General features: G+C 31.0%; 1 protein-coding gene across 3 annotated transcripts in view; it reads right to left on the bottom strand.

Moving 5' to 3' along the window:
• Nucleotides 1-25503, bottom strand: part of LOC118201278 (CUE domain-containing protein 1-like) — an 88483-nt gene that overhangs the window by 17092 nt on the left and 45888 nt on the right. For all 3 annotated transcript variants that reach the window (XM_085812290.1, XM_085812291.1, XM_085812289.1), the window contains exons 2-6: nt 23600-23656; nt 20152-20304; nt 15358-16057; nt 9028-9226; nt 8442-8489 (exon numbers count right to left, since the gene is read on the bottom strand). In XM_085812290.1, the coding sequence (XP_085668416.1) occupies nt 8442-8489; nt 9028-9226; nt 15358-15978 (868 nt within the window). In that variant the 5' untranslated portion in view covers nt 15979-16057; nt 20152-20304; nt 23600-23656. The remainder of the gene's footprint in view (nt 1-8441; nt 8490-9027; nt 9227-15357; nt 16058-20151; nt 20305-23599; nt 23657-25503) is intronic.

Here is a 25503-nt window from a genome sequence, read left to right as displayed (position 1 = left end):
AGAAATAAAAAAAAAAACTTTCATTGTTCTGCTGTGGTGTTTTATCAGTGCTTAAAAAATTAATCATGCATAGCATTTATAAAATGAAAGTAAACTCCCTAGATATTCAAAAGTGCTTTGAAGGTCATCAAACTATGTATTTACATTGCTTCCTCGGTCTCTTATGCGAATAAATTAGTCAGGTTATTTTTCACCAGTACAGGACTGAAAATTATGCTTGAAGTGTGTGTTAGAAAATTATTTTTACTTCTGCTTTCCCCAATTGCAATTATAATACAAATAATTTATTTATCAGTTGGTTATATTGTAAAATTTTAACATGTAAATTGTTTTGTGACAATTATTGTTTTTTTTAAATGTAGCACTATTTGATGAAAATATAAAATTAAAATTTTATGGCATTAAAAGATCATTATACATATTTGATAACATTAAGTAATGAATTTTAAGATATTTATATAATTTTCAGGTTAAGATAAATACAATAACTACCACTTATTATAACCACTTCCCTTACAAATTTTTTTGAAAAAAATTGCAAAAAATCATCACATTTTTTTTATTTTATTATTAAATACAACAAAACGAAACAAATCAAAATATGTAGGTTTTAAGTTGAATTTTTAATTTTTTGAAGGTGTAAAAGCATTTATTTTTAATAATAGTTTACTATCATGAATTATCTCGGGCAAACGGAAAAAAGTTAAATAGTAATCTTTATATGATAGTTTTTGAAACAAGGGACAACACAGAGTGATGCCCGACATTCTACACTGGTATCTGGTCTCTTTTCTTACTGGCTTACCGCTGGAATCTCTTTCACGGGAGCACAGAGTACACTGTCTCATTGGATTTGATTTTTTTTCCCCACCTCTTCATAATTATTATCTGAAAAATCATCGCTTTCGCAATCTTGCATCATCGCCATCATTTTATTTTTTTTCAACGCATGAATCCTTCTTTATACATTACTAATCCACAAGCCAACGTATACAATACAATAGGGAAACACGTGACCAGTTCCTCCAAAAGAATCATGCAACCAACAAAATTTGGCAAATTGCCAATCAAAGCTGAATATTTCCTTTCATTTCCTCCAGACCGAATAAAACTGTGATAAAAGAAATCGTACTAACAAATTCTGCTTCGCCCAAGTTTTCTCAGGATAATAATTAACTGCAATATATACGAACCCGAGATAACTCGGGATAACCAGGCAAGCGGTTAAACACACCGGCTAATAACCTCAGCCACTTATTGCCTTCAAATTTTCAAGAACCAAACCAAGTACATACTAATCAATGTAACAACTGTTGTTTATTAAACTCAGTAAAAGACATATTCTTCAGTGCCAGAATAACCTATTTGTAACTATCAAAGCTTTTTGTAGGTCATCCATTTAATGTATCATGGATCTTCGCTCTTCAGGTATGTAGAGCTCCATTAAAATCTGTTTGACTGAAATTTTCCAATTCCCTAACTCCTGTACCTCTGAAACACTATTTTCAGAGTTTTTTTTGTCTACACAGGACATCAGAAGAGGAATTAAGTAAGGGTTCCTTTTTGAATACCAACAATAAGATATAGAAGTGCAACTTCAGTATCTCAGCTTTTAAGGTTTCCACATTCAAAAGCTTCCCTGTGGAACACGCAGTATGTTCACCGAGAATTTTAAAAAATTGTATGAAATGCTTCTTAGCATTACTGTACATTAATAATTTTTGAATGGAGAGAAGGTGATAACTGTAAACTGAAGAAAATGCAAAGAAATCACTGGTCATGTTTGTAATCATGAAGTGGGAGATTAACTAAACAAACATTATTATTATTTTTTTTTTTTTTTTGCTAGAAATGCAAGTTTTCAAATCTTAATAAATCGTGAGAAGAAGCATTTTTAAAATTTGTTGTGCTTGTAATTTATCGAAAATGCCAAATTAAAAGATTTGGAAAAGAAGAAAAACGTTGCAAGATTTTATGCCTTCATAACTGCAGCCAGAGCAAAAACTACATTTAAACTGGGAATTTCCATTTAAACTGTGTAGACAAAAAAACACTGTGCAATTTATTTAAACAAGAAATTATAATCAATAAAGAACTAATAAAAGTGCAAAAATCTCCAAGGAAGAGTAAAAAACTATGAAAAATCGAAAGATGTTAAAACTGCTTTTCTGGAAAGGTTTCAAGTTATAAAAGTAAAATGAGTTGTGACTTCTTCAACTTTTTTTTGCTAATTCGCTAAATGCTAGGAGTGAATTTTGTGTCAATAGATGGCTCAGAACTTGGATAAACAGAAATTCAATACTGTTTATCAGAAATTGCATAGTGAGGAGGAAGAAGGAGATAATCCTGCAGCTGATTACTGGATTAAAGATGCTAAATGAATACAAGTCACATGAAATTTGTAATACAGATGAAACTGGACTGCTTTACAGAACATTAGCAGAGCATATATTAATATTTAAAAGTGAAACATTAATTGGTTTGAGAAATTGCAGGAATAAGTTTCTGTGTTATTAATGTGTAATATGGGCTCAACAATTAAGAAGACTACACAAATTATCGACAAAAGCAGAAAACCTCAATGCTTGGAGTCAAGAATTTATTTCTGAGCTACCATAGCAACAAGAAAAAGTAGTATTTTTACTGTTTTTCTTCCTTTTTCTCTTGATAAGGGACAGCAAATTAAAAAGCAGGAAAATAGCCTTACTAATTAGATAATTGTGCAGAACACATCTCTTTCTGTAAAACATTGGTGTCTCTTCCTTCAAAAACAGATTCTAGCATTAGGCATTTAATTTTAGGGTATTATAAAAGCTTTTAAATGTCATTATAGAAAAGATGTTCATAAAATAATGAACAGAAATTAATTTTCTGAAAATGCAAGCTCTTTGAAAGAGACAAGTAAATAGATATCTCTGCAAGAGCCCATGCATAATATACTCGATATAGATGACTAGTATAGACTAATGATATAGTGACTCGATATAGATGACTAATGTATGAAAATTACAGCTAATTTTCATACATTAGTTAGGGAAGTTATGAAGATTCATTTTTAGAATATGTGTTTATTCACACCAATATTGATACAACTTGTATAAAAACTGACTGCAAAAGTGGTAAAATAAAGGGAGAAAAACATGATGACATGACATCATCAATCAAATTTAGAAAAACTCTTGAATGCTGACGAAAACAATTACCAGCAGTTTTGTGAAATTAAGAACATAGCTGAGAAACTGTTGTTGAACAATACGAAACAAATAAAGATAGAATAGCTGGCAATGAAGTAAATGTAGGAGATAAAAAACTTCATCAAGAAAGTAACTGCAAAAATATTTTTATAAAAAATTTAAAAATGAATTTCAAACTTGCATAAATAGTTTTATTATCTTAGAATTAATTATTGAATTAGTTATTATTTTACTCAAAAAGTTTAAAACTGATGTCAAGCTTTGCAATACACAATACATCGTCTATTAAACTCGACCACTTAAACTCAAAACGCTTGGAACAGAAGTGATTTTAATAAGCAGCAGGTACTGTAATTATATTTTGAATTTATGTTGAAAATTTTTAATTACTGATCCAATTTTAAACGAACGAAATAATTTTGAAATATTGGTACAGAATGTGATACACAAATAGTACTTTTTTTTAGCATTATAGGAAAAATAAGGAAAGAAATTCTGAATATTAGTAAAGAAAATGGATGTAAAATTGTTTTTTTGAGTATAATAGAGAAAACATTTAATATTTTGATAGTAAATATTGTTGCAATGAATGTAATTAATTTTAAAATATTAATCATTTTAGAAACTGAATAACTGCAATAAATTTGATTATGAATACTGCAATTAAGAACTGAAGTTAACACATAAGTATTACTATGAAACACATAAGTATTACTATGAAAATATAGTAAATGAATGTTAAAATTAATGGATAATTGTATGTTAACATAGAATATATTAAGATAAAACTTTGAAGGTTTCACCTCATGGAAAAAATACTTAATTGTTTCATATATGATTTTATATATATAATGGAATAAAGTTTAACTTATATAAGTATATTATATATATATATTATTGGAATGCTTTAGGGCAGTTCAAAAAGGCCAGTAGCCTTTAAACAAGGAATAGGCCTTTTCAAGTTACTGCCACAGCATCCCTTGGCCAATGGTGAAAAACATTGGGTTATTCAAGGATTTGCCCATAAGATGGATATTTACAGAAAGCTCGAAGGTCTTCCAATTTTGTACAAAATTAGTAAATTAAAAATATTTTAATTATAATAAAAAGCATAATTTCAGTCAAACTATTATAAATGACTTTCTCTAAATAAATATCATTATGAAGATTTTAAAACCAGAATTATGACAATTTTACTTCAAAATTTGATTCTTTCTCTTAATCTGCTAAAAAAAAATTTTTATTACTGCAGGGTAATGTAAAATTCTGTTTTTATAAATTTATAAGATCTAATATGAGTGTACAAGTGATTTGTCTCTAATTTAAAAATTTTGTATATTTGTTCTTTTTTAACGTAAGTACAGATATAAAAAATTTACAGCCATAAAAGTAAATAGAAACTTTGATTATTTTTTTAATACAATGCTAAAAGCCAGTTACCTTGTATAAGAAACATAGGCTTTTATGTCTATCGTATTTAAACATCTCACAGCCATCAGCAAGCAGTTACACCAATTCGCTTGTAAAGAACATGCCCAATTTTCTTCAAAGTTTATATTGTAATGTATTTTGTTTGTTCCTGTGTATTAATTATTACTTTGCTATCTGTTGCAATAAGAACGTCTGATTTTGTTTCCAAATTAATAAATAAGTATTAATTTTAAGAAAATTTCATAACTATGTGCTAGAAACATTTTGATTTTATACTGATGACAGCACTTAGTTTGCAAAAGACTTTCAAACGATTGTAAAATTTATAATATCATATTCAAGATACCTTTCAAGAATTCTGAATGCTTTAATTATTTTGTAGAAATACTGATACTCCAAATTTAGGACAATTTTCATACTATTTGGAAAAAATATACCAAGAATCTAAAACATTTTTTAAAAAAAACTTATATTACAGTGAATTTACACTGGGTCTCTAAATTTAATTGGATTTTGTTCTAGTATTTCTAAATTACATCTTAAATAGCCTTTTATTTGCTTCCTCATTGGAATTGTAAATATTGTATCACAAAATGTTTCTTCCTTTGCTTATCCTCAACTGCTTTTCTCCTCAAAAGACTTTTTTGTTAACAAGTCTTTTTCTCCTTGAAGGGGAGGGGATGTAAAATATAAAAGATAATAATATACAAAATTTTGACTACAGACTTTTAAATTTCTGATTTACAATACCAAATACAACCAATTTAAAACCTTAATTAACCAACCTTAATTACTGCCCAGCAGTATTCCATACTGTGAAAGTTCCTGCCAATCATCACTCGGAATTAACCTTCTAAAACCGGGCTTAAATTCTCATAACGTAACCTTTAGGACGGCACGATCCAAAACTCTTTTCCCCCTTCCTTTACTGTTCCCTAATGAGAAAAGTCGTTAGGCTCATCATTTGTCCTCTCCATCGATGAAGTAAAATTTACATGTTTGTCGGACTCTGGACAATAGTCTAGAACAGGTTGCTATATTTGCGACTTTTTAGAGGTTTATTTTGATTTAATTTAAACTCTATAACATTTACTATTTCTGATCAATCTCTGTAATAATTTGTGAATTTTATGTCTTTTTTTCTACTAGAAATTAGGAAACAAGAATAGAACTTGCCAAAATATAACAGATATGAAGTAGCTTTATGTGCATGTAGGTCGAACTGCAATATTTGATAATCTATTTTCATTAATAAAATAATAGTAATGAATAATTTAATGAAATAATGATAAGGAATTCATAATAATATGTATTACTATTAGATGATTAGAACATGAATTATTACTGTTAGATTTTGAAATAAACGTAAAACAATAATAAAGCTTTAAATCTGTTTCTTTTTTCTTAATTTTTTTATTGTAATATAAGAAAGAAAATCAGAGATATATCAGTTGTTTGATCATTTAACTTTAACAAATATTACTTTGGACTATCGGGGCAAAGAAGATATATCTGTAGAGCAAATTTTCTTTATAAAATTGGATATTGCTTATGTTAGGAGGGAGAAAATTCTCCAAATACCCATATATTCAATTCAGTTTATACTTGCAGTGCGAAGTGAAGTTTGATAAGGTAATTTCTTAAATCTTTACATTTTCGTGGTGTCTGTAGAGAGAGAGCACTTTGAGGCTTCTTTTTAATATTTGCAGAAGAGAATTTTAATCTATGATTTAAAATTTTAGAAAATATAAATTTATCAAAAACATTTTTCAGAACAGTTTTAAATGTTTACAAAGAATTCTACATAAATTTTGTTTCATAGGCTGATTTCGTTCAAAACCATTGTTATAAGTTTGATTTTTCCTTGATCTTAAATGAAATGGATATATATATATGTTCTACATAATAAATTTTCTAATTTATTTTTAAAAGATTAATCTTTCGTACTTTCAAAATAATAAGGACATACAGAGTGTTGACATTTACATTGTAGGAAATATGTTTTTTATATTTCTTTTAGTGATTAAAACGATTAGCCAAGAATATTTTCAAAACAAAATGTTTTCTTTTTCCGCTTATATTTGGCCGTAACTGTAAGATTGAGAAGCATATCGATTAGTTTTTCTGGCTAAAGTTTTAAACAATTCATCTGAAAATTTAAAAAAAATGAACAGCAAGATGAGTTTTCGAAAAATCAGTCTTTATAACAAGATTACCAACAAAGGACAATATGTTAGCTTTGTCATGCTCATTTGGTTGTCTCCATTCAAATAAATTATTAGCTTAAAAGCAAGTATTCAAATAAATTATTAGCATTGCTTTTGAAGTCATCAGCAACTTTATCTTCATCAAAAGATTGATTAAAACGTATTTCTTCTGTATCTGAACAGTGCGAATCTGCGTCAACAAAAGTTTCCCCTTCTAAATCTATTAGCAACTTATTAATTTCGTCCTGACTGAGACCTTTGAAACAAGGTGCCATAATAAGAACTGAATAAGAATGCTAGGAAAAAAGTTACACTGAAATCATGAGAAAATGCTCTAATGTTTCAAAGAGAGACAGCATCTGTTTTATTTTCAAGTACATTGGCACGAGACGTCTTTGCCAAAACGTAGCCAACCAGATAAGAAACGAACACAATGTATAGCCAGGGGCTGCTCTGACACAGGAAACTGGACCACCTAGAGATTCTAAAGATAAACGGTTACTCTAAAAGGGGAAAAAAAAGGCTGGTACAGCAGTTGTACCATAGCCAGCTTAAAAGCAAGTAAATTTCATGGTACAACAGTTGTACTGCCGGCTTTAGAAAGGAAACTGTACACAGGAAACTGGACCACCTAGAGATTCTAAAGATAAACGGTTACTCTAAAAGGGGGAAAGAAAGGCTGGTACAGCAGTTTTACCATAGCCGGCTTAAAAGCAAGTAAATTTCGTGGTACAACAGTTGTACCGCCGGCTTTAGAGAGTTAAACCAAAGAAGCCAAGCTTATAAATACTCCTGCAATTAACTAAACATCCTTTTTTGTCATCTACATTTGCTATCTAAATCATGTGTCTTTGCTAAGCTGCATTTTTCTACTATTTAAAAATGTAAGCTGCATATACAGAAACTGTGTGGCACTAATAGTACTCCCAGTGTTGCATCAATCAAGGATATCATAAGAAATTAATAAGTTATATGTTGAGCTCAGTACATTTGTCTGCAACTTCATCTCTCCATCTAGGTAGTACTTTTAAGCTATCTTTTATAATGCATCTTATTTATGTGAGAACTAAATCTCTCCACAACATTTCAGTCAGGACTTAAAAGTGAATTGGTTTCATCTTTTGCAAAAACTACAACATAACACACACATATATATATAATTAAAGAAAAAGGGAACAAACTAAAAAAGACCTTTGTGGTCAATCAAGAACTTTGTGCATTGAGCTTCAAAATTTAGAAAACAAATTAAAATTCTCAGTGCTTACACTAAAAATTAGATTAGATACTGTGGTTCCGGTGGCAAATTTTAACATAAGTAAAAAAAAGTGTAAACATTAAATAAACAATATTATCACTAGAATATTTAGAAATAAAATTCAAAACTAATTGCAAGTAATATGTTGATTAAGGTATATATACATATATATATATATATAACAGAATAATTTTAAAAGCATCCAAATGAGTCAAAGGATCCAAACATTACCTATTTCTCCCAAGAAAATTTAAATTATCTAAATGCAATCTCTAAGCTTTAATAATTAATAACCAACATGTAATTAAAAATTTCCAAAGCATAATCAAACTAATAAATGTACAAAATACTTACTATGGCATGGTTTAGACTGCAATGTCATGTTGCCACTACATGCTGTATCTAAAAAAAAAAAAAAAAAAAAAAAATTAAAAAAATATAAGAGCTCTTCTGTAAATACATTTATTACTTGTTTCTTATCTAGAACTATGGCTATGACAGGCATCAAAAATGGTAATAATTTGCCAATAAATGTTTGTTACCCTACTTTGCATCTATTGAATTTTCAATGTATAACACAGAAAGAAAAATTAAGTTTTTTTCCTCCAAAATTTCATTAGTTTCTGGATATTACATTAAGCTGCAAGCACACATCTCACTAGTTAAATATACAGACAGCAGATAAATGTTTTCATGTTTGATTAACTCTTTTTTTTTTCAATAACTAAGTTATGTTCCACGAGACAATTAGACAGAATTCACAAGAAATAAAAACATGAGTTATCCAGCCATAGCTACAACAACAACCAAAGCAATCTATACTCATTTCTATCAAAATTATCTTCGCACATACCATAGCTCTCAGTTCTGAATAAGAGCCAAATACAAAATATTCATATATATAAACAAAAAAGAAAAAATACAACATAAAAAGAAAAACCTTTTTCTAGAGTCGACATAAATTCTTTGTTCCCCATGAGCTCTCTGACAAATTCCTCATTTTGCAAAAACAGGGCTATTCGTTCATCTTCCAAATACTGGGCTAACTCTGGGTCCTCTGCACCAATTGTGTTTCTCCGCTGACGTTCATTTTCTTGCATGCGTTTTTGTAGTATGGCAGAACTCAATACAGACATAAACTGCAAATTGTAATAAAAATCAAATAAATATCAAAAACGCTGATGTTCTAACACGTTATTTTTAAGTACATTTATGCAAGTATTTACTTCTTCACACAATTCTGTGCTCATATAAATAAGAACAATTTGCATTAGGTACGTTAAAAAATATTGTTGCATTCAAGGGCAAAAATTTCATGAAATATACAATCATAAAAAATACACCAATTGCATGTACAAGATGGTATATAAAGCATTCAGACTGTTTTTTTTTAATAATTTTTATTCAATTAAAATTATAATCTTGGTCTTCTTCAAAGCAAAGTGGGGATACCACACAACGTTGAAGGGGATCTTTCCATTCTTCATAAGCAACATTGGAATTTGGATACTGAAATTACCTTTAGCTGGCCAGTTGAGGTCATTTTAATGTTTTCCAGTGTCCTGAAAGGATGTCCTTTGTTTCAAGGTAGAGAAAAAAAAAGTCACATGGACTCAGTTGAGGAAAAAAGGGGGCCGAGGAGCCACAAAGATATTTTTACTTGCCAAAAGCTCATTAAAATTAAATGCAGTGTGATAAAGTGCATAGTCACAATGCAGCATCCAGCTAGTCTTTGATACTTGGCCTCACATGCATAATTCTTACCAAGTCTTTCAAGAAATTCTCAGTAAAATTGTCAGTTCACTGTTTGGCTTAGAGCCACAAATTCTTTTTGTACAACTACTGGTCATCAAATAAACAAATCAGCATGCTTCTAATCTTTAGTTTCCTCTTTTTTTTGGGGGGGAGGGGTCATGGTGAGCTTGAATTTGAGTAGTAAAATCACTATATTTCCTCATGTATTTTGCTCATTAGTGTTCTACGCCACGTTCTGAAAATTAAAAAAATATTTGCATAAGTTTCCCCTTCCTCAAAGGGTTTTAGAAAAATGAGGCTTCCCTAAATTTTAAAACGGCTTTGTCCATGTAGTGATTGTTTTCGTCTTACTAATAAAGACAAACCCCTCACACATGACCCGTGAAGGTCATGCCGAATTTCCCTTCTAACTATTAAATGTTATATGTCATCCTAAAACAACTGACCAATGTGTGTGTGTGTTTATAAACTCATACACAGACCTAAATTCAAACACAGCCCACCAATACCAAGTACTTTTCAGCTTTTGACAAAAATTTTAATTCTAGACAGCACTAAATAAAATTACCTCTGACATTTCTTGTAAAAAAAATGAGCAGAGAAAATCCATCTTCCAATGAAATAAAATCTTAATTTAAGACATACATTTCATAAATTCTTCTTAAATACCTTGACTGTTAAATATTCTGGAAATGGTCAAATTTCTTTTGCAAGCATTCTCTACAGATTTACTGAACGAGTTAAGAGAGTTACATACATAGTTTACAAACATTTTGTAAACCTCATGCTAACATCCCTAGACAAAACTTCATTTATTGCCCACTGCCATCTGAATGGATAATATTATTAATAGTTGACAGTTTGGCCTGATTTCTTTTAAATCCCAGCAAACCAATTAGCTTTTTGGGTTTTCTTTATTCATTTTCCCATCATGCATATTTTATTAGCCATATGCAATCAATTCACCAATTTTTTTGCGCTTTCTCTATGCAAGGTTTCTTTAACTTGGCTTTATTTTTTCAAGTTCTATGTTAAAATTTTCACTTTTTTAAAATTTTTAGTTAATTTGTTAGGACAATGTGAGTAGTTTGTTGGACTTAGTGACATCCATTCCATAATGGACACCACTGACAGGTCTTGCTGATATTTCAGCAGCAGCAAACGTTCACAATGCTTTCAAAAAACTTTTTCACTGCAACAAAAGCCAAGCAGAGATATACAAAAGAGAGCAATTGAATTTGACATCAATGGAACCAGTTTAATGCTTCATTTATAAACTTGTTTTCCTACATATTTCTCACATTTTGCAATAACTGGCAAAGTATACATATTGATATGAAATGTCCAGGTGCAGTAAGATAGCTTCACCGCAAAGCAGGTTTAGGGTTGCCATAAAATGGCAAGGAACGGCAAGGTTACCACATTTAGCAAGAAATTGTCCATTTGGCGATAAAATTGGCGATGTGCCATGAACGGATGGAGAACCTTCTGGAACGAATTTTTACCGTTTTATCCCAGAATGTTCTCAAACACAAGCCAAAAACTATATAAGCCCTGCTGATATGCGGAGAGTGAGTGTGAGATAGTTGGGGCCTCGTCTAGCAAGTCAGTCCGTGCAGAGTCAATCAAGTTGACAGCCGGCAGAGAGTGCCGAGTGGGGCGTTGAATGCATCGAAAGAATCTCTTTATATATCACAGTTAGTGCATCGCCGAGAGAAAGTGTTGAGCTCGGGGAACAACAGAACCGAAGAATCGGGAGCTGTGCTCTGTGTGTCGTCGAGTGCATCGCGAGTTGTAATGTGGAGAGTCTCGAGAGTATGTGGAGTTCCGAGAACGACCAAGAAGAGTCGGGAGCGTACACTAGCTGTCTCCCCCATGATAGCTTGATAACCTGAAAGCTGTGTCGCTGATCATGTCATTGGGTTTATAACAGTTCAACGATTGTAAACGAGACTTGGAGTCCTTGGAGGAGCTGTCCTGGTTAATACCAGCCAATAAAGTGTGTTTCGATACTTCATCAAGTGTCGTCACTATTCACTCCAAATCCACATGAACCCCATACGAACATGAAGAAAGAAAATAACGTAACAATATAAAAATATTCGTACTATTCCTTTAAAGCGGCATCAGTTAAAAACGAGCAGCCTTTCGCCCCAATTGTTGCCAAGTATAAAATCATGAAATAATAATAGAGTTAAAAAAAACTTTTAAAAAATTAGTTCCATTAAAAACTAAATTTTTTAAAAAAAATTTCTCAATTCTTAAAGAAAGTAAATTTTTCTTTTTAATTTTTTAACCTACACTATTCTGCGCATAAATAAACAATAACAAAACAAAGCAAAATTTAATCTAAACAAGTGGCATAAAATTACAAATATCATTTAATATTGCAGAAAAAATTTCAGTTTTTGAATATAATCAACGACACATAAATTCTACCAAATAGGTGGTGAACAGTGCCCTGCTGACGCTTATTTCTCCCTTTAACAATAATTGCTCCACAATTTGTGTATGGCATCAAGTTTCACAGTCTACAAAATTATAACTATGGTTCACGGTGAAATATTCATACCCAGCATTTCTTAATTCCTCTTTTTTATATCCTTTCCATCAGTCTGAAAATATAATGCTGCCATTCACAATGTTTTCCCGAATAGCTGTCATCAGCGGTGTAACACAATGATTGGGAATGATGATCAGAAACATTCTTTGCTTTCCCAGGATAAACCCTGAATAACCGTTGTTATGTTACCATTGTTGAATACCACATGTCCAACATTGTTTTTTTTATTTTTTTTTAAGACTTTAAAGTAGTTATTCCAATTTATTGTTGTACTACGACCAATTTCTGACTGAAGTTGGCAAAATTCAGTCGAAGTCAGTTCTTGACACTACAGATAGATAGAAAGAACACCATTGTGGAAAGAAAGACGTGAGCTTTCAAAACCATGTTTTGGCTCTCAGTCCTTTTTTTTTCACAGCTAGAATGTACGTAACAACACTACACAGCAGTTTGTTTGAGTTAAAAGTTACCTTCATCAGATGCTTTTGAGAACTAAGTCTATTGCTATGATTTATTCCTTTGTCCTGAAAGAATCTTATGACAGCCTCTTTGTCATTAGGTAACTGCGAAATTGTGTAATCCTTCATATTAAAAAAATGGCAAAATATGGCAAAAAAAAATTGAGTGATGATATTTCAAACAAGAACTAGAAATCTCAAGCCCCGATATTTCAAATATAAATAAAAAATACTCAAAATAATGACTGACAGTATTTCAAGCGAAAACTAGAAATCTCAACCCATAATATTTTGAACTTTAAATTCTCGAGCCACGATATTTGGCGTGTTGTTGAAGCATTGTTTTCTTCTCATTTTTTCTTCATTTTTAACTGATGCCACTCTAACTGAATAGTACCAAAATATTCAATAAGTGGCAAAATACAAGAGCTATTGAAACTTATCATCATGAAAGAAGCATTACTCACTAAAACTGCTCTTAAGATCCGTCATAGTGAAGCAAATAAGTTACTCAACAATGCATCAAAGCGTCCCTTGTGGACTTGCCGCCTGACATTTTATTTACAAAGGACAATTTTGTTTTTATGTTTGTCAGAACTAATAAGCCAATCACAGAAGCAGATGATGTGACTGGTGTCTGATTGAAGACCTCCCTCAGTCTCACTCCTCAGTCATCAGAATAATTTGCAAAGAATCAATGACTTCATTTATCCTGGGCTTAATTTTAAAAACATGTTGTAATAATAAGAGTAATATTAATAAACAGGAGGCTTAATGGCAGACAAGAGGCATTACCCATCAACTCTTTCACTGTTACTTAAAATTCATGTGGCACTACCTACATCCAGAGACCAAAATGTTTTCTGCCATACTAGCTGATATTTATAAATTTATGTCTTTCTCTAGTGTACTGATTCATTTCAACTAATGTTTTTTAGTAATTTAAAATGAAATAAATTCTTTGTAATAATGAATGTAATTTGTAACAATAAATTGCTACCTGTAAATTATTAATTGCTATCTATAAAGTATAATCTATAAACTATTTCTTATAACTAGAAATTGTTTACAATTTAAAAAAATTCCGCCAAAATGCATGTCAAGCGCATAACAGGAAAGTATCATTTACTATAATTAATAATGATACACAGCAAAATAAACAGCTGTAAATAACTCCAGCAAAAGGTGGATAAGACAAAGCACATGAAAAATGTCATAAATTACTTATATCACTCACAGACTAAGCTCTAAAATGCAACTGAACAACAATCTCTGTGATGAACTCAGAACTAATTAATTAACTGGTCTGTCCTGGTGAATGGAGTTATCTTTATATGGCTTTGCTTCCAACCTTGAAATCTTAAAAACTAGAAGATTTTAATAAGAAAACAAGAAGTTATCATGCTGTGCGATGCCACTATTTCAAAGGAACTCCAAAACTGACTTCAAAAACATATTTTCCCAAAATTTCCAAAACATCATTAACCACGTGACTTTATAAATTCAATTATACACAAAACAAACTCTAACTATTACCCTAAATTCAAAAATCTAATAAATAAGTAAATAAAACAAAATGAAATATCACAACAATAAATAAAAAGCAACAACATAATCAAAAGAATTTAAATATTTATAGAAATTCACATCATGCATTATACTCTAAATCAGTTTCTTAAACTACGGGTCACAACCCCAATTGGGGTCTTAGGACCTGCAGTAGGGAATCGCCAAAAATTTTAGAAATTTTCATACTTATTATTATAATTAATTACAATTCCCAAATATTTTTACAAAATGCATCTGAAAATAGATAAAGATAAGGCAACACAGACAAAAAAAAAAAAAAAAAGAAAGAAAAAGTTTTGATGCATTTTTTTTATAATAGAAATGTCTATTTTCCTTTAAAAATTAAAGTTAATGACTTAAAACTGCAATAGTATATCACATTACAAGTGAAGAAACTGACAGTTTCACTCATGAGTGTGTGGGATTTGCGCGATGCTTTTGGCGTCCAAAAAAATTTTCGTAAATATTATGGGTGTCCCCAAACTAAAAAGTTTACGAAACTCTAGTTTAAATAACTCAAGGAAAAGTACAAAAAATTTTAAGGCTTTAGGAGACTTTGGTTTAATAATGTCATAACTCTACGTAACATTTATCATATTTCTGAAAAAAAATTCAAAACTGCTTGAAAAAAGTATGTTCATAAACAAAATAAAACTCATTTTCTGAGGGTAAATGAAAAAAAAAAAACACCTATGTATACTTTTATTATTATTACTTTAATAAAAATCTATCTTAAATATATGTTAGCCCTGTAAAAATACATAAAGAACTCGTATTTTGCAATATATATATGAGCCTTTACTAATTATCTATCATTACTGTTGCACATCACATACTGGCATGTAGAATCAATAGTAAAGCATAATTTTAATTCAGGAAGCAATTTTACAGTTCAGATAAATATTAAAAATAAAAAGTACCTTACCTTTCCCTTTCTAGAATTATGGTGACGATCATCTAAACGTAAAAATGAGGAAGGTAATGGCCCAACTAAAGGAGGATTCCACTTTTTTTGATGCTGCAGTGGAACTGAATCAGATTTCAAAAGAGTTTTATTTGTATTCTGAGAAGATGTAGACTTTGGTGCTACAGTAGAAGTTGCATGCTGTGATGGAGAAGGTAACTTTGGACTTAAAAACTGAGAATGTCGCATTAAAGCTGGTGAAACTCCACCAATTTTGCGACCTAACTGTGAACTAGCTAATCTACCGGGACTCTGTGCATATGGTACAGCCTGATGATAAGATGGTGGTGGTGTAGCAGGTGAATAGCTTGGAGGAAGCTCATCATTTTCAGTAGCATCTAATTCCGCTCGAAGACGTTCATTTTCATTATCCGTAGCCATAGATAACAGTTGGTCAATTGTTGCATCAACAGCTCCATTGTTTGCTCGAAGAACAACTTCAATAACATCTTCGTCCATCTCGGGAAACATAGTTTTAAAGTCACTCATAGCCTGATGGAATTCTAACTGAGTAACAGGTTGTTTGGTTCTCTCATTTTGTTTTCCAGGTTGCAAACGTGGTTGATGGCCAACAGCTGCCATTTTGAAAACTTAAACTGAACTTTTTACTCAGATGCAAAGTACAATAACTTGAGCTTGAACTATATATAGCAGAATGTAGCTAAAAAAAAAAAAAAAAAAAAAGAGAGAAATATTTACTTCAAAAACAATCCACAAAAACATAATGCAAAGAAAAATAACATATTATTCAAAATTAAATGTAACTTTATAAGGTATTTCTCCTACCTTCCTAGCGCGCCTTCGTGGTGTAGTGGTCAGCACACTGAGCCAGTATTTCAGAGGTCCGTGGCTCGATTCCCGGCGAAGGCAGTTGCTCAGTTTTCATCTCTCTTGCTTTCAAAAATACCTAATGTCTCTACAGTGGTGCCCAAACTAAAAGGGTGCTGGATGATGATTCTCCTCACCTAGAATTTGGCGACTAGGTCCCCTAAAACCTTAGTCCCCCTTTAAAAGGGGGAGTATATAACGTATTTCTTCTGCCTTCCTAACGTGCCTTCATGGTGTAGCACACTGAGCCGGTATTTCAGAGGTCCGTGGTTCGATTCCCGGCAAAGGCAGTTGCTTATTTTTCATCTCTCTTGCTTTCAAAAATCCTAATGTCTCTACAACTTTACAAATTTATTGTAGATAAACAATCACACTGATAAAATATGATTTTATAATGAAGATATTTTGAACTAAGAGATTAAAGAATATTTTACTTCATAGTAAATATCAATCTTCAAATAAGTATATATAGCAAGCATTGGATATTGTGCAAAATCCTGCTCATAAGAATAAGCTGAAATTAGGAAAAATGACTACAATATAAAAACTCTTAAATGCTTGGTTTTTTCCTTCTTTTCCTTCAAATGCACTTAAAAATATTAAAATTTTTAATACTTCAAGATATTTAAAAATCTAACTAAAAATAATTTGGCAACATATTTTCCATAGTTATAAAAGGTTTCTATCTGTCAAGTACAATATGCAGGATGTTATCAAGCATTTTATTACAATCAGTTATTATCACTGATACATAAAAAGTCTTATTAACTCCTGAAAAACTCTGTTATTAATTATCAAAGCAAACTGCAACTAAAAATGTTCAACTCATTAATTCATCAGAAAACAAATTGTCGATGCTAAATTTAGAAAAATTAGGCCACAGCTAAAGCTGAAATAACAGCACTCTGACAAGCCATCTTCTCACTGGATAACACAGTGCTAAAAGATTATTTGGAAAAAGTCAATATTTATACATTTAATCAAAGCATAATCTCAAAGCACTAAAAAGCTGCAAAATCTGCAATAGATACATTCATGAGTTAAAAGAAACATTATAAATCATAAAGAAAAATTAATATACAACTATAACTAGTAAAAGCTCATGCAGGAATAAAGGGAAATGAAATTGCAGATGAGACAACAAAGACTACATCAAGGAAAGAAATTTTGAAATAAATGTGAACAAACTCCTTGAAACATCGCAAAAAGTGATTAAATAGACAAAAAATTAAGATTCGCATATCATATCTTTCTACTTGTCTAAATAAATGACTGTGGACAGATTAACTTAAAATTCAAGCAGTACCTAAGCGTGGAAAATTTTAAACTTTTTTCAAATTTACAAACAATGCAAATACTAAGCAATAAGCAATACATTTTGGAATGCCCAATAATGGATCATTTTAGGATGATAAACTCATTAAAGTCTGAAGATAGTTTCCAAAGTCAATTTCATGAATAAAATTCAATATGATATTGTCTTGAACCGTCGAGTTAACAAATGATAGAAAAGTCATCATACTTTATCCTTGAATTTATTAATGATTGTACTGATGGGTGATGGACTTAATATTTAGTATTATACAGTAGCTGTACAGTATAACCTTCCCCACCCCCCAAAAAAAGACGGAAATTTTCTTATCAGCTTTATTTAAATCAAGTGTTATATGCCATGTATTATATTACTCTTGTAGTATATCAAATTTTTTAAGTCTTAATATTATTAAAGTTATGCTGTATTTAACTTAAGAATAACTTAAGAAGTCAACATTGTAAAAATGTTATCAACAAGGCTACTTAAAAAAAAACACTGCAAGTGCACTACATTAAAAGAAATTTAAGTACTGTCCTTGGAGACATTTAGCACAGAAATTAATTTCTCACTTTGTAATTTTATGTATATAATAACTCTGTCGTAATTCTACCTGAAGTATATTTCCAAGGTAAATTTATTTTAAAGATTTATACTTGCATTTCCTTTATTACAAGTAAAAGTGTAAGTAAAAGTAAATAGAAACATTATTTATATTAGACAGTTCTATTCTATGTATCTTTGTTCACAGCATTGTAATGATGACCTATGTATATTTATTTATAATACTGTATACTCTGGTTGTAATGAAAGTTTTCTGCTAAAAACATCCCTAATAAAGTTAGGAAAAAAATTTAAAAAGCAAAACCTTTAGTGGGAGTAGTAATTACCACCTATATCTATGATTTTCTGCCAACGTTTTGGTAGTTTTTCAAAACTTTCGGCCCAGAAACTTGGTGGCCATGAGTCCAAAAATAGATCAACCTTTTTTCATACATCCTATGCAGAATGGAAGATAGCACCAGCAAGATGTAGCTGCAGGTGTGAAAAAATGGTAGAAGTCCAAAGGAGCGATGTCGAGGCTATGTGGCGAGTGTGGCAAAAGATACCATTCGAGTCCATACAAAGTCCAGCCGATGAATGCAGACACATGTTTTCTTGATGGAACATTATCCTTTTGTGCCGGAAGCCAGTTCGACGGTTTTCCTTGATAGCAGCATCAACACGGACTAGTATCTTGCTGTACACCTTACTGTCAAGGGTTTTGCCTTTTCCCAGATACTCTTTGTGGAAAATACCACGGCAATCCCACCAGATACAAAGCATAATCTTTATATGTTAGTCAAACTGCACTCCATGATGCTGCCGACGGGCTCACTGGGCGCAGACCAACCCACTTTTCGGCCCTTTCATCACAAGTGACAATCCGGTCCAGAATTTTGTCCTTGCATTGATATTCAAGCAGATTAATGCAGGCCTGAACTCATTTGTCTTTATCTGATTGAGTCAGCTCTTGCAGCATCCAGCGATTGAACTAGTACATCAAGCTTATACGATGCATAGCATGACTAATAGATGTGGCACTAATGTCTAACTCATCAGCAAGCTCTCGAGTGATTGTATACTGATCTCCTTCCTCAAGTTCTTGCAGGTCAGCCAGAGTGCTCTGCTTCTTGAATGTCATAGTCTTTGTTTTTGAACTTTCGGTACTAAACCTTCACAGTGTTATATGATACAACATTAGTATCTAAAACTGTACACATGATTTGGTGACATTCTGTAGTGACATTTTACACAGAACTTTAAGTAAATGATGGTTCTAATGTAGTAGTGTGATAGTTCGATTCCAGACACCCTGTACTTAATGATATTTTTTTTACAAATTTCACATCACAGTGTTCTAAAGCATGTCTCTTTCTTTCAAATGCCAAAAATCGTTTAACAAAATATGATTAAACACATCAATGCAAACTGTTTGATGATATTTGCGGTGGCAGGAAACTTTCATTAAAACCCGATATTATCGATAATCTATTATTTTCTCTACGTATTTTGGTTCATTTCATAATACATATTAAGCTTTTTCTGGAATAATTATATCATTTTTATCTACTATTTTGGAATAAATAGTTTTATTTATTGCAGTAATAACATTTACATTTTTGACAAGGGAGAATACATAAATGCACTTGAAAAAGTTAAGAAACATCAAAGTAACTGCAAATGCAACAAAAAATCTTAATTTATTATTAAAAAAAATCCAATGATGAAGAATGAAAATTATTTCCATTTCAAAACTTATCAATTTGAAAATAATTAAAATTGATCTGGGGGAAAAATTACTTTAATCTTGACTGCAGGGAAGAAGAAAATTACTTTGAATTCACTTACTTCCATGTTTATTCTCATTAAAAATTCATTAGACATTCTTATTTCTTAAAAGAAAGCTTTTCTAATTATCTAATCAAACCAGCAAAGTGCTTCAGGTTTATCTACCTAAAGCACTTTGCAGCAACTCTATACATATTTTAATAGTTAAAATTTTAATAGACATAACAAATAACTACAATGGAAATGATTAAAATTAAGTCTCTACAATCCACGTGTGTTCTTACCTTAATATAATTTTTCTACATATAGTTTTGAATTTTGGCAAATATTTGTTAGGTAATCATGATAAAGATCCTGGTGCTTTCAACATACACGAATAAACCTTATTTCCTTTTTTTGACCACATTTCTTTCAGACTCTTGTATTTTTCCCAGAAGCTACAAAAGAAAGGCAATTTATAGTTAGTAATGTGTGATTAACATATTTCGCATATTAATAGCATAACACAAGGATGCAAGACTAAAAATAGTGCAGTTCTCCACCCTTCTACTAAAATTTAGTTATACAATTTCAAGTCTAAATTGTACTGTTAAGTCTAAGTACAATGAGTAAAGTGATTGTTAAATCACCATCAACCTTACCCTCGATTCTTATCTTATAAGGTCATCAGTACAGACAATATTGAATTGGAATTTCTTCAAAGAATAAAAAAACACAAAATTTAAAATATATGTACAAATGATAGACATCAGTTGGCTTCAGAGTATATTTATTGTGGGCATATTTAACAGTCCTATAATGTCAGTAAAGTACAAGTCCATAAGTATGCCTTACAAAGTGATTAAAATATGTCTGGCAAAAATATAAAAGCATTTAGGGGTCACCAAATTAAGCAAATTTTGTTGTGAGATACCAGAATAACAGATCTGTGGAGATAACAGAATCTGTGGTGAAACGATATGTTCAATTGGTACAAGACATTGTTCAATCGTTCATACTTCAATGGATAAACGCTTTCTTCTGGTATAAATTATTATTTCCCATGTGGTTTTCATCCAGTAAGCATTGCAACATGAATACAAAGCTCGATAGCATGCTTTTTATCTATGGTATTCAAAATTAAATAAATAAACATGCTTCTTTGGATTTTTCAAAAATACTAAATCAAAACCGGAAAGTACAAAATCAAATAATAATGCGATAGTCCCAAACAAACAAGTAATTATACATGTGTCATCTAAATGATGCTATGACATCATATATATATGTGATGCTGTGAATACTCCATAGGTATAAAATGCAGTGATTTGGTGCTCTGCTCTTCATTCATACATAACAGAGATAATTGTAGCATTTATTGTAAAATTTTGTTAACTTTCATAAGCTAAGTGGACGCATGAGTAGAAATGACTGAATGAGTGGAGAAGTGTTGAAAGACTGGAAGTGAGACAAGCCTACGTTCATAGTGTTGTAAATACGCTCTTTGTTTCAAGGGTTACTGTTTCTCGAAAGCTTCTTAAGAGAGGATATTTTACCAAAATAGGTACTCTTCTGTTATCAGGATTGTATTCAGAAACGTATGCATATATTTTCATGTATGTGTACATATGCGTGTGCATGTACACACACACATACACACCAAGGTACACTGCGCCAAAAAAAAACTGGGGCAGTTCTATACCTCCCGTTCTATTGGGCCGATTGACAAAATTCAAATTGCATTTTTCATGTCTCGAAAGCATGACTTAGGATATACAGTCAAAAGTCTTTAATCCGGACTCGTTGGAACTTCGGTGATTCTGGATTATAGATCATCAATTTAAATCTGGTAAGATGGCATGCAGAAATTATAAAATTAAAAATATGAAACCATAATTTATGAAATAAAGAGCAATTATGATCTAAAGGGTATCAAAATTTACAAAAAAAAAGCTTAATATTTATTTGTTTTATTTGTTTACTTCATTAAACATTTCTTTCAACGCGTGCATGCATAAAGCATACAACATTATACATTAAATGCACATGCGTAAACATATTATGCGCATGCATAAGCGCAAATAATGCATTTACGCATGCGCATAAAGTTTGTAGCTTTGAAGTCCGGATTATAGATCATTCTGGATTATGGACGTCCAGATTAAAGACTTTTGACTGTATATTGTATTTATATATAGCATTATTCTAACATAAGTATTTTGACACAAAATCATACTTTTTCTAAAATAACATACAAATTTTGTTTCCATATTTCGATTCTACGACTCAAGTTATGCCTAAATATTAAATTTTGTAAAATTTGATGTGAAATTTACAGAAAAATTCAAAATTTTATCTTGATGAAATGTTTTCAGTTTGCGCCAAGAATAATTCACTTGGCAAACGTCTTAACATGTGGCAACCAATTTTCCTTTCCCTTCCATTATACCGCAGCAGGAAAAAAAAAAGGCACCTCGTTCCTACCTTTTTACATTGTGCATGAGCGGAAAAAAAGTCACATCACTTCCAAATAATTTTAGCAATGTGTCTGAACCATATTTGCTGTTTTATCGCTTTCAACAAATATGCCAAATTTCAAAATGGGCCAACATATAAATTCAAGTATATTTCTGGAAATTTTGAATAAAAAACTAATTTTTTGCAGGTATGCTTAGAAATATGTCTACTTTAATATTATGGTAAAATTTTTATAGATTATTATTCAAAACGTTTTTTGAAAAATTTATAAAAATTATTTAAAAATACAAATTTTAAAAATAAATCATAAAAAATGGGTGAATTTTATTTGAAATGTGGAAGGAAGAGCGAAATAAGCTTATTAAAAAAAGAGAGAGTTTAATAAATATATGCTACCAAACTCAATTAACATTGAGGAGGTAAAATTTTGAGAGCTAATTTTTTTAAAAACTACCCGTATGATTTTTACAAAACTTGTTAGTTTGGTGTAATTTGAGTCGTAGAATCGAAATATGAAAAAAATTTGTGTTATTTCAGTAAAAGTCCGATTTTATGTCAAAATACGTATGTTAGAATGGAACGATGCTACATATAAATCTAATCCTAAGTCATGCTTTCGAGACATGAAAGACGCAAGTTGAATTTCGTCAATCGGCCCAAAAGAATGGGAGATATAGAACTGCCTCCCCCCTTTTTTTTGCACAGTGTACATTTTTTGTTTGCCTCTACTGTAGAATTGGGTGCTGCTTTGACTTTTTAAGTAAAAATATATTGATGTGTACATGGACAAACTCAAGGGAGGGCATAACGAATAGTTTGTGCAAATCGGGGATTTTTTTTTTTTTTTTTAAGTGAAAATAAGTCAATGTGTACATGGATATTGAGTTTGTACAATTCTTTGACTTGTTATTTTGGCTTGCGTAGCGGCAACTGTTAGCGCCAAGATCGCCGCTAGACAGGCTAAAATAACAAGTCAAAGCATTGCACAAACTCAGTATCCATGTACCATCAAAAATCGCCAAGTTTCGCCAAGGTGTACTCTAAAATATACTTTTACCTAAAAACTTACCAAGTAGTACAAAACTTTAAAATAAATCATAAGAATTAATCTCTTTCTCTTATTTACTTAAATTTTTCTTTGATGCATAAATAAAAATGCATATGATTGCAAGTATATAATTATAACCTTCTTTATTTCTTATTATAGCTTGATACTTCATGGCATTTCCATTCTGATAAAGTTTGTAGCCTTAAACAAAAATTACTAGAAATTACCTTCATGGACTGTAGATGCTCATCGGTCAACCAGGATCTTTTCTAGTCAGTTTTCCTCTGTGAAAAATAAAAAAAAATGTTCACATATAACTACATTCCCAAACAAAGTAATTATTCTTAGTGCAAAATTTCCTAAATGAACTTATTTATTTCACACGTACAAATAAAATCTGTATCTTCAAATTTTCGAATAAGATATATTGTAAATTTATTATCTCCTTTTATAGATTTCTGTGTGCATTAGTCATGCTCATTTTCAATGAAAATTAAAATAATACAAATTCATACTTAAAATAACTATAATCTTAAAATATTTGTAGCACATACGTATCTTCACAAGCCACATAAAATTTTGGTTAGAGTAGATTTGTAAGGGTGCCCCTTGGATTATCGTCAAGTTGTTATTTCATTTATTGCCAAGTTGCCATTTCATTTACGGTAATCTGTGCAGTTGAATGCTATGGAAACCCTCTTATGACATAACTGATTGTGTGATTACGGTCAATTCGATTAACACGAAAAGATATGGAAAGGCATGTCGGATTGTGGGTAATTTGTACATTGTTATTTTGTGGTTTACAAGGTAAAATGGCATAAATAAAAATTGTGGTTTACAATGTAAAATGGCGGAATGTGGCAAGATTAATTTGAAGTTTCTGTACGATTTGAAATGAAAGGGGAAAAGGCATTATTGACTGGTGTGTAAATAAAGGTTTACTTAGTAGCCATTATAAATGTTCTGTTTGTTAGAAGGAAATGCCTTAGGAAGGTCGAACGTCTGACGATACCGGCACTACAGAGGATATTTTTTACTCTTATTTTTGTGAATTTATGTGGCAACTCCAGTATACACATTCTAGTTCAGATAATTTTAGGAAGTTTTTGGATGCTGTTAAGGAATTTTGTTTGTTTGAAGATGTGGAAATTCGTAAATAAGGTAAGTGGATATTTCCTTTGTGTAGTGCTAAGATAAATTTTCTTTTTTATGTTATTTCAATGTTTGATTTGAAATGTAGTTTATTGCGATTATATATTTTCCGTTAGCTGCTCCTTTGACCTTTTTAAATGAATATAGATCAATGTATATATGGACAAAGGGAATATGCAATGCCTAGTTTATGCAATTCTCTGATGTTTTTTAAGTGAAAGTGGGTCCATCTGTACATAGACACCGAGTTCATGCAATTCTTTGATTTGTTAGTTTGGATTCGTGCAGCGGTGATTTTTGCATCAAAAACTGCCACTACACATAGCCAAAATAATAAGTCAAAGAGCTGCACAAACTAGGTGTCCATGTACCGCCAATTATCGCCAAGTGGCACCTGTAAATATATTTTTACCAAAATATTTTTAGGAGTTACATGGCCACTATGCTATAGTGGTAAAAGTGCGATTGTCAAATATGGCAATATTCTGGATGGCTTCACAACACTTCATATGTTTTACAGAGGCTTCCATTGATGGCATACACACACACACACACACAAAAAAAAAAAAAAAAAAAAAAAAGATGAAAATACTGTGGAGAAAATAGTGCAAGGGGAAAACATTGCCACTGTATAAAACATCATGAGAGAAAGCAAAATGAAAACACGTCACAGTTCTAAAACTCTGTGGTGTAAAATGCAGTCACACAAAACTTAAAAACTTCGAAGTTTTCAAACATTGGCATAAAAAACTGTCATAAAAAATAAAGCACCTATAAATGATCGCATGATGATAACACTGCAGACATGTGTTTTCTTTTAAATGCAAGTTCGAATAGTGATTTTTGAGCACAAGAAGGAATTTAAAAAATTTTTACCTCTTATTTCAGGTGTTTGAATTAACTAATCATTTGTTCACTTAAACATTCACAAACTGTTATGTAGGTAACCTCATGCAATTAATTATCTATCTTTTTT

The sequence above is a fragment of the Stegodyphus dumicola genome, chromosome 1 (assembly GCF_044657685.1).
Source record: "Stegodyphus dumicola isolate Sdum_Otavi_A_Nest chromosome 1, ASM4465768v1".
In the NCBI taxonomy this organism is placed as follows: domain Eukaryota; kingdom Metazoa; phylum Arthropoda; class Arachnida; order Araneae; family Eresidae; genus Stegodyphus; species Stegodyphus dumicola.
This window is presented reverse-complemented; position numbering and strand designations above follow the sequence as displayed.